This window comes from Tauraco erythrolophus, unplaced genomic scaffold, assembly GCF_009769465.1.
Source record: "Tauraco erythrolophus isolate bTauEry1 unplaced genomic scaffold, bTauEry1.pri scaffold_48_arrow_ctg1, whole genome shotgun sequence".
NCBI classification, from domain to species: Eukaryota; Metazoa; Chordata; class Aves; order Musophagiformes; family Musophagidae; genus Tauraco; species Tauraco erythrolophus.
The window spans coordinates 112,561-127,734 of record NW_028238617.1 but is presented as its reverse complement, the minus strand read 5'-3'; the positions used below and the strand labels follow the sequence as shown (position 1 = coordinate 127,734).

At 51.4% G+C, this 15,174-nt stretch overlaps 1 protein-coding gene across 1 annotated transcript; it reads left to right on the top strand.

The window, feature by feature from the left end:
- Positions 1 to 5,334: 5,334 nt before the first annotated feature.
- On the top strand, positions 5,335 to 8,125 carry LOC147525921 (forkhead box protein J1-like). Its single transcript, XM_086630766.1, has 2 exons — positions 5,335 to 5,640; positions 7,328 to 8,125. Exons 1-2 carry the CDS (start codon positions 5,335 to 5,337, stop codon positions 8,123 to 8,125), a joined length of 1,104 nt encoding a protein of 367 aa, XP_086486892.1.
- Positions 8,126 to 15,174: the final 7,049 nt, after the last annotated feature.

Below are 15,174 nucleotides of genomic sequence, written 5' to 3'. Positions count from 1 at the left end.
TGTGCAATAGTGTCCGTTGTTGAGTTCACCCCTCCATCACAAGCCCATTGTATAGATCATCTGGCTCACAGCTCTTAAACAAGTTTCGGCACTGCCCAGCGCGCAGGCAACAATGTCCAGTGCACGGGCAACTCATGGGGGCTGTAGAAACCACCCAGCCTGGCATTGCCCTGAGGCAGAGATGACCCACGGGGAGCTGTGCAGATCCTCAGCCCTGAGTCCTCCAATGAGCCCTGGACGAAACAAAGCAGTGCTGCGTTATTCAAAGCACCGAAACTTGGGTTGAGCCTTGAAATCCCTCAAGAAAGAATGTGCCCTGGGTCTCAATCCAACCGTGGTCCAGTTGCCTGAAATAAAACAAAGAGAAGCTGGAAGGTTTCCGTTTCAGCTGACAACTGTTTCTGTTCGACAACTTTGTGGATTCAGACAATCGACAAGGGGAAACTCCGCCACACCACCAAAGACCCCCTCAGGTATAGCACCTACCCACAGTCCCCACGCCAGAGCGGCTGGACGGGGCTTGTCCAACCTGGCCAGAGACCTGTCCCACTGGTTTTGGAGCCCAGGGAGGGTCTCTCAACTTCTTACAGGGGCCATCTCTGCAGCCCCTCCCCTGCTACCAAAACCCCAGCACATGGCTCTTCTTCCTTACTGGCAATAGTGTTGCCCATGGGCGTACAATGCCAAAGGCTTTGTCGAGTTAGGTAGCCCCAACACAGGAGCTTTCATCAGTTCTTTTTTAATGTCCTCCAATCCTTTTTCATATTCCGGGGTCCAATCCAGCACATTTCCTGGAACTTTCACAACTGCTTACAGGGCCTTAACCATCAGGCCATAATTAGGTAGCTGCTTCTGGCAGTCCCCTCTGTCCTCAGTCCCGATAAGAAGATCATCAGCACATTGTAACAGTTTAAGAGGATTATTACCTTGCCATGTCTCTGATTCTTTAGCCAATATGTTACCAGACAGGCTGGGACTGTTCTTGAATCCTTGCAGCAGCACTGTCCAGCATCATTGAGTCTTCCTCCCTGTGGCAGGGCTTTCTCATTCAAAAGCAAAGGCGGTTTGGCTTTGTTTACCCACCAGGAGGCAGAAGAAAGCCACCTTCAGATCTAAAACTGTAAAATACACATTAGTTTCCAGTATTGAGGATAACAGAGTGTATGGATTTGGTCCCACTGGATGCACATTTACTGTCATTAGTCCCAGGCTTCTCTGCCGGCAGAATGGGGGTGTTAAATTCAGACTGGCATTCTCTCCACAGTCCATAGCCCAGGAAGGTCTTTGTGAAGGGTTCTATCCCTTGTCTTGCTTCCGATCTCATAGGGTATTGCTTCCTTCTTATCAGTTGTGCCCCCACTTGTGCTTCACTCTTGACTGGGGTCATGTTCCTGGCACATCCAGATTTCTCAGATGCCCAAACCAAGGGAATTACTGAATTCCTGATGTCCTCTGTTACGTTCGGGTCTCCAGGTAATTCATCATTCCCATCCATTAACAGGTAAAGTCGGGCCTTCCACGCTGCATCTTCTGGTACATGCAACTATGTCAGAAAAAGTTACCTGTGCATTTAATTTGCATAATATGTCACGTGCTGTTGCAAAACCTCTGATATAATAACCAAGATTTAATCAAGTAGAAGAGTTAGGTAGGAAATTGTAAAGCATAAGGTACAGGTTAGGATTGTTTTCAACCAAGGAACCGTAGAGACCTCACCAGCCAGCTGCTGGAGTTTTTTTCCTATGTATTGCTTTAAGGAACAAAGGAAATGGTCACAGACACCAGTTCTGCTGCTTGGAAGCCCCCCCACCCCTTCCCATCTTGATTTAAATATCAAGGACTCCAATCAATAGAGTTAAGTAAAAGTAACCACTGACTGTTATAGGGTGGGAATATTGGTAAGGGGATGTAACTAGTGAAACCAGTCATTTCAAAGGTCACGTGTAAGAGCGAGAATAATATGCATTTTTATGCAAGAGAACTTCTGTAACGATGATTCCACAAAGTAAGTGTATAAAAACCCTCTGTGACTGTCTTCTGCCACCCTGTGCCACTGTCCAACAAACAGTGTGTGAAACAGCCTCTGGGTCGCCTCCTCATCTGGATTCCGATCCATCTGTTTCCTTGGCACTTCACACCATCTTCCCCAAAAGGCCGAGAGACTCTCTCCTGAACCCTCTCTTACTTCATCGAGTTTGGTTATCACCCGTCCCGAATCCTGTACGATATTAACTGCTGATCCTTTACTACAACTGCTACAACACTTTTCCTTCTTCCTTTCTTTCCTTGGCTCTTCTGCCAACACATACACTCTGGTATCATCCACACTTCACATTTTCCCACGTTTCACGATTGTTTCGTAAAGAGAAAAATAAATCAACATGTGGTACTTCATCCGGTTTATCCATCCTTCTACGAAACAACATGAATTGCAAAATAGTGTTCTATTTCAGAGTTCTGTTTTCTGGCCTCTTTCTTTTTATCATCCCAGTCAGACACAGGCCACCGTTGTCTCCAAGATCTCAACAATTTTTCTTTAGTCATGGGATCCCCTCCAAATTTATTCCAGTTTTTCAAAATACAGCCCAGGGGAGTACGAGGAGGAGTCACAGCAGAGGATGCCGCACTCGTTTTCCGCTTCTTCTTCCACGCAATTATATTATCCCATTGCCACACGCTGTCAGTCCGGACCTTTACGGGTCTCCCACTGCACACCGCTACGGCCTCGCTGGGCGACCAAGGGCCCTGCCGCGCGCCGTGGTGTGACTCATGTCAGTCGTAACCGCCAGGCCGGGCGTCCCAGCCCCGAGAAGCCATCAGCGCCGCGCCGGGCACAGGGAGAGCGTTGGGGGTTCCCAGTCCTGCTGAGCTGAGGACAGCAGGGGGCTGCGGGAGGCCGGCGGTTCCCTGACTCTGGCACAGGGAGGGAAGGGAAAATCAGGCTGATGCTCCGGAGTGTCTACCAAAGGCCAACCTCCCTCGTGGTTCCCAAGGGGCCCCCGAGAGCTCTCCAGGCCTGGCTGGGCACCACAGCCTAGGGCTGCCATGGGGCTGGTGGCTGCTGGCAGGGCAGAACAGGCAGGTCCTCGCTCAGGAGGGTCCTGGGAGGTGACCGGGAGGGTTCTCCAGCTGCTCGGAGCTGTGTGTCCCCAGGGCTGCAGGAGCAGCCAGCTGAGCTCGTGGGGTGGCTGCAGACCAGGGTGGCTGCGTGCGGGCCGCTTCCAATCTGCTCAAACCCTTCCCAAGGTCCCGTCTAAGCCCCGTTACCGACCATCCTAAGTCCTGCCTCCTCAGAGCCCTGCCAGGATGGAGAAGGGGCAAATGCAACCAAATCCTCTGCAGCAAGAACCTGGCCTGGGGTGTCGGCATCTCGCTGGCATGGCCAGGCAGCTGGCACAGGGTGAGCAGCCCCTGGCACTGCTGGGACAGATGAGGACCCCCAGAGGGGACCTTTCCTGGAGGGGAAGGGGGAGAAGAGAAGCGCTGAGGAGCTGGGTGCGGGTGCAGGAGAAACGCCTCCAGAAAACTTGTGCTGGGAGCGGAGCCCTTGGAGGTGCGGAGGGCTGTAAGGGGGGCTTGTCACGGGGTTTGGATGGAGCAGGCTGATGCACGGTGGGGGCAGCAGCTGGCAGCTGCGGAGGGAGGGCTCGCGGAGGGCCGGATCCTGCAAGGGCAGAGGATGGGGCTGGGAGAATTGGGGCCTGAAGGGCTTTGCCCCAGGCTGCTCAGGAAAGGCCAGGGCTGTGCTGGAGCCCAGCCCTCGGTACGGTGGGATTTCCCAGCATCCCCAGCTCCCACAGCCCGGCCCATCCAATCCCTTCAGGTGCTCCCATCCCCTTTCCCATCATTCCCATTCCCATCCCATCCCATCCCCATCATTCCCATTCCCATCCCATCCCATCCCCATCATTCCCTTCCCCATCCCATCCCATCCCACCCCATCCCCATCCCATCCCCATCCCCATCCCATCCCATCCCATCCCATCATTCCCATCCCATCCCATCCCATCCCATCCCATCCCATCCCATCCCCATCCCATCCCATCCCATCCCCATCATTCCCATCCCATCCCATCCCATCCCATCCCATCATTCCCATCCCATCGCATCGCATCGCATCGCATCCCATCCCCATCATTCCCATCCCCATCCCCATCCCCATCCCCATCCCATCCCATCTCCATCTCCGTCCCTGTCCCCATCCCATCCCATCCCATCCCATCCCATCCCCATCCCCATCATTCCCATCTCCATCCCATCCCGCTCCCCACGGACCAATGGCAGGGCCGGGAGCTGCTGGCGGGGCGGGGCTTCGCCGTGGCCCGCGGGAAGCCGTTCGGAGCGGCCCCGCCCCCCGCGCCCGCCGGGCCCCGCGTCGTTGGAACGGGGCGACTGCCGGTCCGGCCGCCCGGCGCAGCCGGTGCGCGGCCCCTCGGCCCCGGCCCCCCGCAGGGCGCTCTCCTGCCCCGGAGCCGCGGGCTCGCGGGGTCCCGGCCCCGCGGAGAAACCGGCCGCCGCGTCCCAGCCCGGCAGGAGCTGCAGCCGGCGGCTCCCGGCTCGCCGGGAGGGACGGTGTGCGCGGGGGGGGCCGCGCCCCCCGCCCCGGGGCTGAGGGGTGCCGGGGGGAGCAGGAAGAGCAGGAAAGCGAGGGCAGGTGGGAGCGGAGCCGGGGGGAACTGGGCAGCGCTGCTGGCGAGGTGCTGGAGATGGGGAGACTTTGTGCTGCTCCCGGCGGGCGGGAGAGACCTCCTGGCTCCGCGGGGCGGCGGGGCTCGGGGGGGGCTGGCCGAGGGGGGGTCGGTGTTTCTGTCCATTTCGTGCTTCAGCGGAAGGTTTGCTGGGCGGCGCCAGCCCCCCGGGCTGTGGGTGCCCGCGGGACGCGGGGGTCGGAGGGAATTTCCCCGCGGTTCAGGGCTGCTAAGGCAGCCCGGGGGGGGGCGGCAGCTCCGGTGCGCAGCAGCCCGGGGACGGGGCTCGCCCGGCGGCCCCGGGAGCAGCCAGCCCCAGCCCCCCGGGTGCCGGAGAGCGGCTGCGCCTCGGGGAGCCTCAGCCGTTGCTCTCCCTGTTGTTGTTGCAGGATCTGCCCCGCGCCCTCCCGCCCCTTCCCCTGCACCCCGGGAACACACGAGCCGCTGGCGCGCCAAGGCATGGCTAAGCGGTGGCTGAACTGGCGGCCGCCCAGCGACAGCGGCCGGAAGGTCTTGGCTGGCCCGGACGAGAGCTTCCCCAGCCTCGGCTGGCTGCCGGACTTCTCCATCAAACACACTCTCATGGGCAAGCCCTCCTGCTGCCCTGGCGCCCCGGACCCCGGACCATCTCTTGCACTGGCAAGAGATGCCCAGCTTTGCTGCCCCGTGCTCGCCCCTGGCTGCCGACCTGGCACACGTGGCTGTGCCTCCCGCTCCCTGCCAGCCCATCTCCGCCTCGAGGCTGGCACACCACGCCACGGCCACGCACCCTCAGCTCGCCGGGGACGTGGACTACAAGAGCGACCCGTCCGTCAAGCCGCCCTACTCCTACGCCACCCTCATCCGCATGGCGATGGAAGCCAGCAAGAAGCCCCAGATCCCCCTCTCCACCATCTACGAGTGGATCACCGACAACTTCTGCTACTTCCGACGTGCCGATCCCAGCTGGCAGGTAGGAGATGTGGAGCCCTCTGGCCTTGTCCCCTCTCCCCTCAGGGCTGGGGAGGACTTTCCACAGCTTTCATCCCTCCCACTGACATGCAGAAACAAACTCCACAACTGGGAGAGTTGCCCAGTAGGTGTGTTTATGGCAGCACTGGGTGCACGGGGGATTGCTCCACCACAGACGTGCACCTGCGCCGTAGCAGTTTTCTTGTATTTGTACAGACACACTCATAACCCCCCCCCCAAGGTCAGTCTCTCCCAGGAGATCATTTCCACAGCCCCCGCCTCAGGATCCGCCTCAGGCTCCTCCTTGACACGCCTCCTGGTGGTCGTGGGCAGGGGTCTTTGGGATGAAGGCCGTAGGTCTTCCTTGCTGTTTGTTTTTACTTCTTCCCTAAAATTCCTGTTTTGGCTGGGCTTGCAGAGCCGAACCATTTCCCAGCCTGGCCTGGCCTTGAGTGGACACCTGGTTGTCTCCTGCTTGTTATTGTTTGAAGACAAATGTTAATTCTTGTTAGTCCTTATCTCTCCTCTTTGGCTTTCCTTTCTCCCTACGGGTCACGAGTTACAACCTTGCCAGCATTTATTTTGTCTCTCTTACCGGCCTTCTTTTCGGGTAGTTGGTGTTTCACAGCAGGGATTAGTGTTTGATAACTTCTAACATCTCACAGAGCTGTTTCACTGAGCTGTGTATTTCCCAGAGTCTTTCGCCGTCTTGTGCCTATTCTTACCCCTGTCGATGGCACTAACAGCTGATATAGCTTTATATGGCCTTATGCCCACTCGTATCCCGATCCCCCTGTCACCACGAGGCCAGGTCCTGCAGGGATGCCAGATCCCACGGGGAGGGGAGCGGCACCGGCAGGCGGTGGAGAAGGGCAGAAACGGGAAAGAGCTTGGGTGTGCAGAAATGCCCCGTCCTCGAGGGCAGCGGAGGAAAGAGCTCTGTCTTTTTGCTCTTGGCCTTTTTTCTCTCAGCCTTTTTTGTCTGTGTCTTGTAATTTCATTTTTTGTTCTTTCGGTTTTGGTTCCTTCATTTTTCTGTCTTTCTTTTTTCTTTTTTTTTCCCCTTTTTTCTTTTTTTTTTAATTTTTCTTTTTTCTTTCTTTTTCCTCTTTCTTTTTTTTTCTTTCTTCATTGGTCTTCTTTGGTCTTCTTTTTTCTTTTTTTTTTTTTTGTTCTTCTCCCTTTCTTGTTTCTTTTCTCCTTTTCTTTCTCAGGCTGTGTTCTCATTCTCTGTTGCGGGGTTGGAGATACTCCTGGGGCAGCTCAGTGCTTTGCACAGGAGCCAACACATCCAAGGACCTTCAGCCCACAGCAGGGGTTTGGCGGGGGGGGGTGTGTGTGTGTGTGCCTGTTTTTCAACAGCTCTAAGAATTCAAACCTTGCTTTTCCTATTCAGCACTACGCATTATGGATGAAGGAGCAGAAAGATAGCCAGGCAACATTAAAAATAACAACCCTCTGCCATATCCAACCTCTTAATGGGCAGTCCAACGCTGGCTTCTTTACCCAACAACTGACTTTCCTTTCTCATTATTCGCATCACTCCAGGCACATTCAGAGGTTCAGAACAGCTCCACGGGAGCACAAACTCCTCTTTTTCTTCCCCACCCCCAGCTCCCCAGGCAGGCAGGTGCTGCGCCAGCAGACAAGCGTTCAACCTTGGGTTTTTTTGTCTCTTTTGGGTCTAGAACTCCATCCGGCACAACCTCTCCTTCAACAAGTGCTTCATCAAGGTGCCTCGGGAGAAGGGCGAGCCGGGGAGAGGCGGGTTTTGGAAGCTCAACCCCCAGCACGCCCGCCGGCTCAAGAACAGTGCCTTCAAAACGCAGAGGCCACCCCCAGCGCAGACCCACCCGGCCTTACCCAAAACACCCCAGCAAGAAGCACGCTGCGTCGCCAGCCCGCCCACTTTGCCTTGCATCTCCGGGAACATCCTCAGCGTCAGCAGGGAGTTGCAGCAGCTGCTGAAAGGGTTTGGAGAAGGCACTGGCGACCTGAACTGGAATCCAGCAGGTGCCAAAGCAGAGGAAAAGCGCAAGCAGCCCTCGCCCCAGCGAACGGCCAAGGCCTCTCGGCTTTCCGGCTCTGCCTTGCTGACCCAGGAGGAGCAGACCCAGCTGGGGTCGCCCAAAGGGGACTTTGGCTGGGAAGCCGTCTTCAGCGCTGACCTGAACGGAGACACCTCCGCTTTTGGGGAGCTGGAGCTCACGACGCCAACGAGCCCCATATTGCACGACGTGGACTTGGCAGCACGCGGGCACATCGACTGTGCCCAGGGGCAGGAGCAGCTCCTCACTGAAGCCAGCCAGAACAACCCGGACTTTGACGAGACCCTCGTGGCCGCTTCTTTCCTGCAGCATTCCTGGGACGAAGGGACCAACGATTACCTCTCCAACTCCGTCAACGTGGAGCAGTGGTGTGACCTCGACGCCACCTCTTTGCCAGCGGACGAGAGCGGCTGGAGCAGTCTGGCGTCCCTCTTGTAAGGGGCCAGTCGCTTTAGGAGGAGGCTCCCCCCATGCTGCTGGGACTCACAAGGGACAAGATTTCCTACTGACAGAGACATCCTGAGTGACTTTTACCGGCATCATCGTAAGATTATTCACAGAAACACTGGGGGGAGAAAAAACCAACACTACAGGAACTGTTTGATACGTCTTTAAAGGACACATCCAAAGTCTCTAGTCCATGAATTTCCTCAAAAGAAGAACTAGAACACTACTTATTTTTTTAATTTTAAAGGCAGAAATGTGAAATATTGTAATTTTTTTTCTGTGGAAATGGTAACAACATGTGTTCTGTCAGGACTAAAAGAGAGCACCTGCTAAACACCATCCGAGACATGAGACTCCTGGTGGCTCAGGACTGGATAGACTAAGTGCAACTTCCTTGAAAAAGACACTCAACCAAGGACACAAGTGACTGGTAAATACCCTAGCTGATGAACTCGAGACTGGAAAGAAGCCATTTGCAGGACTCCAGAGCGGACCACAGTGAAAGACTTTTGAACTTTTTTGGGAATGGCAGGTTGGTGTCATTTATGGATTTACAATTATGGACTTTTAGTTAAAGCTCTCTATGAACTATTGAAAAATGGTCAGACACAAATAACTTGGACTGGTGAGGCCAAAAGGGCGTTCCAAGAACTGAAACTGGAACTGATGAGGGCACCAGCTTTGGGCCTGCCTGATGTAACAAAACCGTTCGGCTGTTCTCCTATGAGACAAGGGGTGGCTTTAGGAATTTTGGCTCAAAAACTGGGCCCTTATAATGAGCTGTGGCGTACTGCTCCAAGCCATTGGATGGAGTAAGCAAAGGATGGCCAGGATGCCTTCGGGCAGTGGCTGCTGTTACTCTCACCATCCAAGAAGCACGAAAATTCACTATGGGACAAAAGATAATCGTGCACACTTCTCATGCTGTAACCTCTGTGTTAGAACAAAAAGGAGGACGCTGGCTTTCCCCCCGGAGATTCCTAAAATATGACAAAACAAGATGATACAGAGGTTGTTATATCTACTATCACCAATCTGCTTCCTTTCTAAGCGAAAAACAAGAAATGGAGACTGTTGTGCGTGATTGCACAGAGACCATTGAGACTGCGCGTGCGAGCAGACCGGATCTTAAAGAGGAACCTTTAGAGGAAGCGGACCGTACCTGGTACACCGATGGGAGCAGTTTTGTAAGAAATGGAATTGGAATGGCTGGATATGCTGTAACCACCAAAGATGGAGTGGGAGAAGCAAAATCACTCCCTACGGGTACATCTGCATGAGCTGAAATAGTTGCCTTGGTCAGGGCGTTAGAGCTCGCCAAGGAATTGCGAGTAACCGTATGGACAGACTCAAAACAGCCTTTGGTGCAGTTCACGCCCATGGAGCAACTGGGAAGGAACGAGGACTCCTTACCGCTCAAGGCAAAGGCATACAGCATGTTTACGTGTGTTCTCCGTTTAATAAGAAAACTGGGAATAATATGACTTGTAGAAGCTGTACAACTTCCATCGGCAGTAGCAATTGTGCATTGCCAGGGACATCAAAAGGGTAACACTGACAGGGAAATGGGGAACAAATTAGCTGATCACGAGGCCAAGTGGGCTGCGGAACAAGGTGAGGTATTAAGTTTGATTCCTGAGAAATCTTTGCCATTACCCGAGTCAGTTAAAGATGATGAAAAAGATCAGAAATTAATTAATGACTTAAAGGCAGAGATTAGCTCGTCAGGATGGGCAATGTTAAAAGACAAGAGAATAACAATTCCCTTTAAGATATTATGGAAATTGATAATACCAGAACATGACAAAACCCATTGGGGAACTGCAGATTTGTAGGATTCCCTCACTAAACAGATAGTGGCCAGGAACTTATTGCAAACTATGAAAAATGTAGTTGGAAATGTTGGTGTGAAATATGTTTAAAAAATAACCCAAAAGTAGAAAATCGTCTCAAGTTTGGAAATACTGACAAGGGAAACATTCCAGGTCAAAACTGGCAAATAGATTTTTCAGAGCTCCCCAGAACAGGGGGGTTTAAGTATTTGTTAGTCTGAACCGATACCTGCTCTGGGTGGCCTGAAGCCTTCCCATGGAGAACAAAGCTCGAGAAGTAACAAAGGCTCTATTAAGAGAAACCGTTCCCAGATTTGGAGTACCAGACGTGATCTCCTCTGACAGAGGGTCACACTTCGTGTCACAAATAGTTCAGCAAGTCAGTAAATTTTCAGAGATTGACTGGAAACGACATACGGCTTCCCACCTGCAAGCTAGTGGACAGGTGGAAAAGATGAATCGTGACAAAAACACAGCTAAGCAAAACCTGCCAGGAAACCAACCTGAAGTGGGATCACGCCCTCCCGATTGCGTTAGTAAGGCTTGGAGCTAAACCAGAACTAAAGAGAAACTGAGTCATTCTGAAATCTTACACGGGAGACCGTATCAAACCAGATATTTAGGGCAAGATCTCACCCAAGTGGGGGAAATTAGTTTGGAACAGTATCTAACGCTATTAGGGAAACAGTTGCATGAAGTCAATAAACTAGTACTATCTACATGAGCGTGGGGTTGAGATTCTCCACTACATCCTTTTAACCCTGGGGATTGTGTCTATGTTAAAAATGTTTCAGGTGATCTTCTGGAAAGAAAATGGAGTGGCCCTTTTCAAGTTCTGCTCACTACCTACGCTGCAATTAAACTTGAGAAACACGCTGCGTGGATCCAGTATTCAAGAACCAAGAAAGCACCTGGTGGACCATGGAAATCCCAGCTCACAGGACCAACATCTGTAAGACTGATCCAAAACTAATACTGCTGTGTTTTGGTTTAGGATGGGTAACTGCCTGCACTCCCGGCTGGCCCTTGAACAAAACAGACTAATTCGTTTCGGGTCTCCCGTGGAAGTGGAAAGAGCCAAAAGCTACAAGTGCATCCCACTTGTGATGTTCATCCTTGTGCAGACATTTCGTTCTCTCAGAATTGTTCTCTGTGGAGACCCCTCAAACAGGAGAATTCCAAAGCACCACGGCAGGGATTAGATTTTGCATTGTGTACTAACTTGAGGAGTTTTACTGTTGCATCGAACGGCCCTCTAACACATTGTCCAGTCAAAGGGGCAGTGCCTCTGCTGGAAATGAAGGAGTGCGTTACTCGGAATGATTCCTTCATAACGAATACTACTCGTTCCTGGATACCCGGTGAATGGGATACCCTGACGTGTGTAAATGGAAGCGTGAATGCCAATTAGACTGGAAAGAGAAGGGGTGCCCTGTGAGTGATCGCTTTAACGTTGTTAAATCCACGACAGACCATAGGTCAGAATCAATTCATGAGATTGCATCCCCTGCGCAAACGCAGCAAGAGTTCAACAAAAACATGGGCTGACCTTTAATATCTCCTTTCCAGCCACCCCCTCCGGAGAACAAGACGAGCGTGGTGTGACACTTTGCCTGGGGGTGCAGGAACTGGAATAGGACTCCTGAATTCAGTAGGTCTGGAAACCTCAAGAAACAAAAGTGAGGCATCAGGATTCGATGTGGCTCAAGCAATTAAATTTGCAATGTTACGACAGATGGGGTGCAGGACAATTAATGTTCTATCATGTGACAGACTCTGAACTAATGTGTAAATTTTTAATTTTGCCAACACTCTTTTTAAGTCAAGGAAACCCAGAGTACTGGTTACCGGAATTTCAAGGAAAATATATCGGAAGCAACAAGACGACGTATGATTTAGATCTTTGCGAAACCACCTCTGACGGCGTCCAAGTGACAACAATCTCCATGATGTGAACCACGCTTGTCAGAACCACGCTTGTTAGAACACTTGTTAACCACGCTAGTTAGAACACTGACACGCTTGTTAGAACAGTTGTAAACGGAGGATTCTCTCTCCTAACGTGTTCGAAACGTTTGTAGAAGTTGATACTGGAGATGTGCGTTTAGTGACTCACAATCCATCAGTAGTTAGAGAGCGTAACGTAACTGTCCCGTTCACAGGATGTCTCAAGAATGTAACCCGTTTCACTTGGCGTGGACAAACGTGCTCATTTTTTGCACACACAGGTAGCCGTGTTTTGGCATTATGAAAGCTTAAACCTGAGTCATGCAAGCTTATCTCGGGAAGGGTTAAACAAAATCTTGAACCAATCTGAGGAGCTTCAGGAACATCTAAAGAAAGTGAATAAGACATTGACCGAATTCATGATCAAACCTGTGATAACCAGAGAGAAACCTGTAGGATTGTCCAGACAAATTAAATCTGATACGGCCCATCATTGGTGGGATGTCTTTTCAGGGTACTCACCTTCTGCAGAGAAAACCTTAAATGCCTTAGGAGGCCACCCACTTTTGATACTATTAGTAATAGTAATTGTGTTAACAATCCCTAATTGCCTTTTGTGGTACAAATTAAAGAAACTTGCTATGAGAGTTTGGGCTTTGCCCAAGGTGATGAAATAGGAGAATTTAGAACCTTTGTCAAGGAATTTACAAAGTATAAAGGCAAGGGGGGAATGAAAAAGATACCCAACCAAGGACACAGTGATGTTGTAAATACCTTAGCTGATTAACTCAAGACTGTGTTTCTTTTAACTCTCTGGGGAGGTGACAGCCTTTTAACCCTTTGCGCATAATTCAGACTACTGAGGCAACACTGGTTATGTTAGAGAGAGATAATCGAGGAAGTGTAGATAATGAAGCTGCTAACAAGCGTTCTTTCAAATTTGTCCTCAAAGCACGTAGAAGACTTCCCACTGCGCAGAATCAAGAAAAATGATCAACTAAAGGACAAGTGAGGAGGACTGCTGAAGACCACCAGAGGACCCCCGAAGACCCCAAAGACCACCGATGCAGACAACTGAGCGTGCGAGACGGACATTCTATATATTAGTGACTTCCAGGAAATCTCCTGTTTCAGTAAATCAGCTCTCGGCAGTTCTATGAATATGTACGATTGTGTAACGTGTAATCTCTGCGATTTTGGGAATGTGGCGAAACACTTGTGGAGGAGCCATCCCCAGTGCTGCCCAGCGCTGCACTCAAGAACGCCTGCCTTCTGTAACTTCAGAGTAGCTCTCAGAGGGTTTTTCTCTGCTGACTTTTGTGGTATCAGCTGGTAGGTACAGGGTGAGAATTAGCGAGCAGGTCCCTTCTGGATTCCCTGAGTTCAACCTCGCTCCTGACTTGTGCCGAGGGAAGAAGACAAGGGCTCTGAATTCAGCAAGTCTGCCTCTTTAGATGTTTCTCTGTCGTCTATTCTCCATTCCAAGAAACCTGTATTTTTTGCATGGGAATTTCTTACTGGTGGGAGGATGGGGTGTCACGTTATGACACGAGGTCAGACCAACAGAGGTCAGGGAGACCAGTCTATTAGTTTCCCAAGGAAGACGAGACCCTTGTGTCCAACTCCCCCTGCCCCTCTGGGCAGCACACGGAATCGGAGGGTGTTCGCCTAATCTATTCCGACACCCCACCAGCAGTACAATGGGCCAAATTATTTATATTAATTATGAAGTTTCCGGAAACTTATATATATAATTTTATTACATATGTTCATGACAGAATACAGATTTGAAGACAGCCGGTGATAGGGACTGACTGTGAAAACAGATTTGATTTGGAATAATATAAAACCAGAACTGGTCAGTGATAACACTAACTAGCTGCAAGGTGTTAGTAGCTAATCGCGCGTAACGCAGAGCTCTGACCCAACGGGTGTCCCTACGGGGGGGGAAGAGAGGTCCAGCCCGTCAGCTGATCCCAGATGTTCCCATGGAGGGCTTCGCCCAGCACCCCCTTCTCTTAAACCATTTTTATACTTTTAGATGAGGCTTGAGTGACTCTGGTCAAGCGTGTCTTGGTCAGGATCGGTGCAAATTTTCCTCGCTTCGATTTAAAGGTGCAGACAAGGAGAATTTCAGGACACATGCTCAGTGAGGGGTGGTCGCAGCCCAGAGGCGGGTAGCTTTTGGGATGGAGGTGTGTTTCGGTATTCTAATGACATTATAATGAGCAAAGTTCACCCCAAAGGCCAGCCATTTGGCAACTCATTAGATATTGACATGCCCAAACGGCCCAGGTGAATGCCTCTATCCATCACCGTTGTTGAGGCCAGGGCTGCGATCCATCCTCCTTGCCAGCCATGCGGTTCCCTTTGCCAGCCAGTCTCTATCCCTGGGAACAGGGACGAGCCGTGGTCCCTTCGTACCACTCTGCTCCCATTTCAAGGACATTGCACGTTCTGTTCTGCCAGGGCAGACCCCGTCCATGCCAACTGCGTTCTGTTCCTGGGAGCAGCAGCCGAGAGCTGCCGTTAATATTGGAGCTGTGAGCTGGACTTTGCAAAGCCATGTTTCTCCATTTCCCCAATTTTGGTTATTTTCCCACACTGTCTTACAGTTCATGCAGTAGCAGGTGACGAGATGATTTTGCATATTTTTGTGGAGGATGAATCCCAGCAAATGAAATCTAAAGCTGGTCACTGATTCCTGGTGTGATGTCATGCTTATCATTTGATTCTCATCTACTGCAAATGTCCATATATCTCTTTTGGAAAAACAAAATGAAATAAAAACCCCTTCCTATTTCCCTTCTTGCTCATTTTGATGGTGGCTGTATTGTCTCAAGAGTATTCATATTAACCGTTGCCAGCCCATGCTCATGTAAGAGAAGTAACTTAGAAGGGCTTGTTGCGAATAGAGGGGAAATGACACCGGCCCTGGGGCCGACTCCGAATACGCAAGACAAGCGAAATCGGGAGGGGGGCACGAACAAGGACGGTTTATTTACAAGAGCAACATTTACAGGTTCTGTTTTGATATTGCCTTTGATAAACGAACTGCAGAGCTACGGCTCACAGCCCGTCTGTTGCAGCCCAGTTACGCGGCAGAATAAGCCCGTTAATGCACAAACTGCATTAGCAAGCAAAACACACCCGGGACAAAATACCAAATACACCGGGGGCGAAACCAACAGAATACACCCGGGACAAAATACCAAATACACCGGGGACAAAACCAACAAAATACACCCGGGACAGAAAATA

Coding starts and splice junctions, on each gene's coding strand:
- LOC147525921 (XM_086630766.1), top strand. CDS start 5,335: ATGCCCAGCTTTGCTGCCCCGTGCTCGCCCCTGGCTGCCGACCTGGCA. Junction 5,641..7,327: donor GTGCCGATCCCAGCTGGCAG/GTAGGAGATGTG, acceptor TTTTGGGTCTAG/AACTCCATCCGGCACAACCT.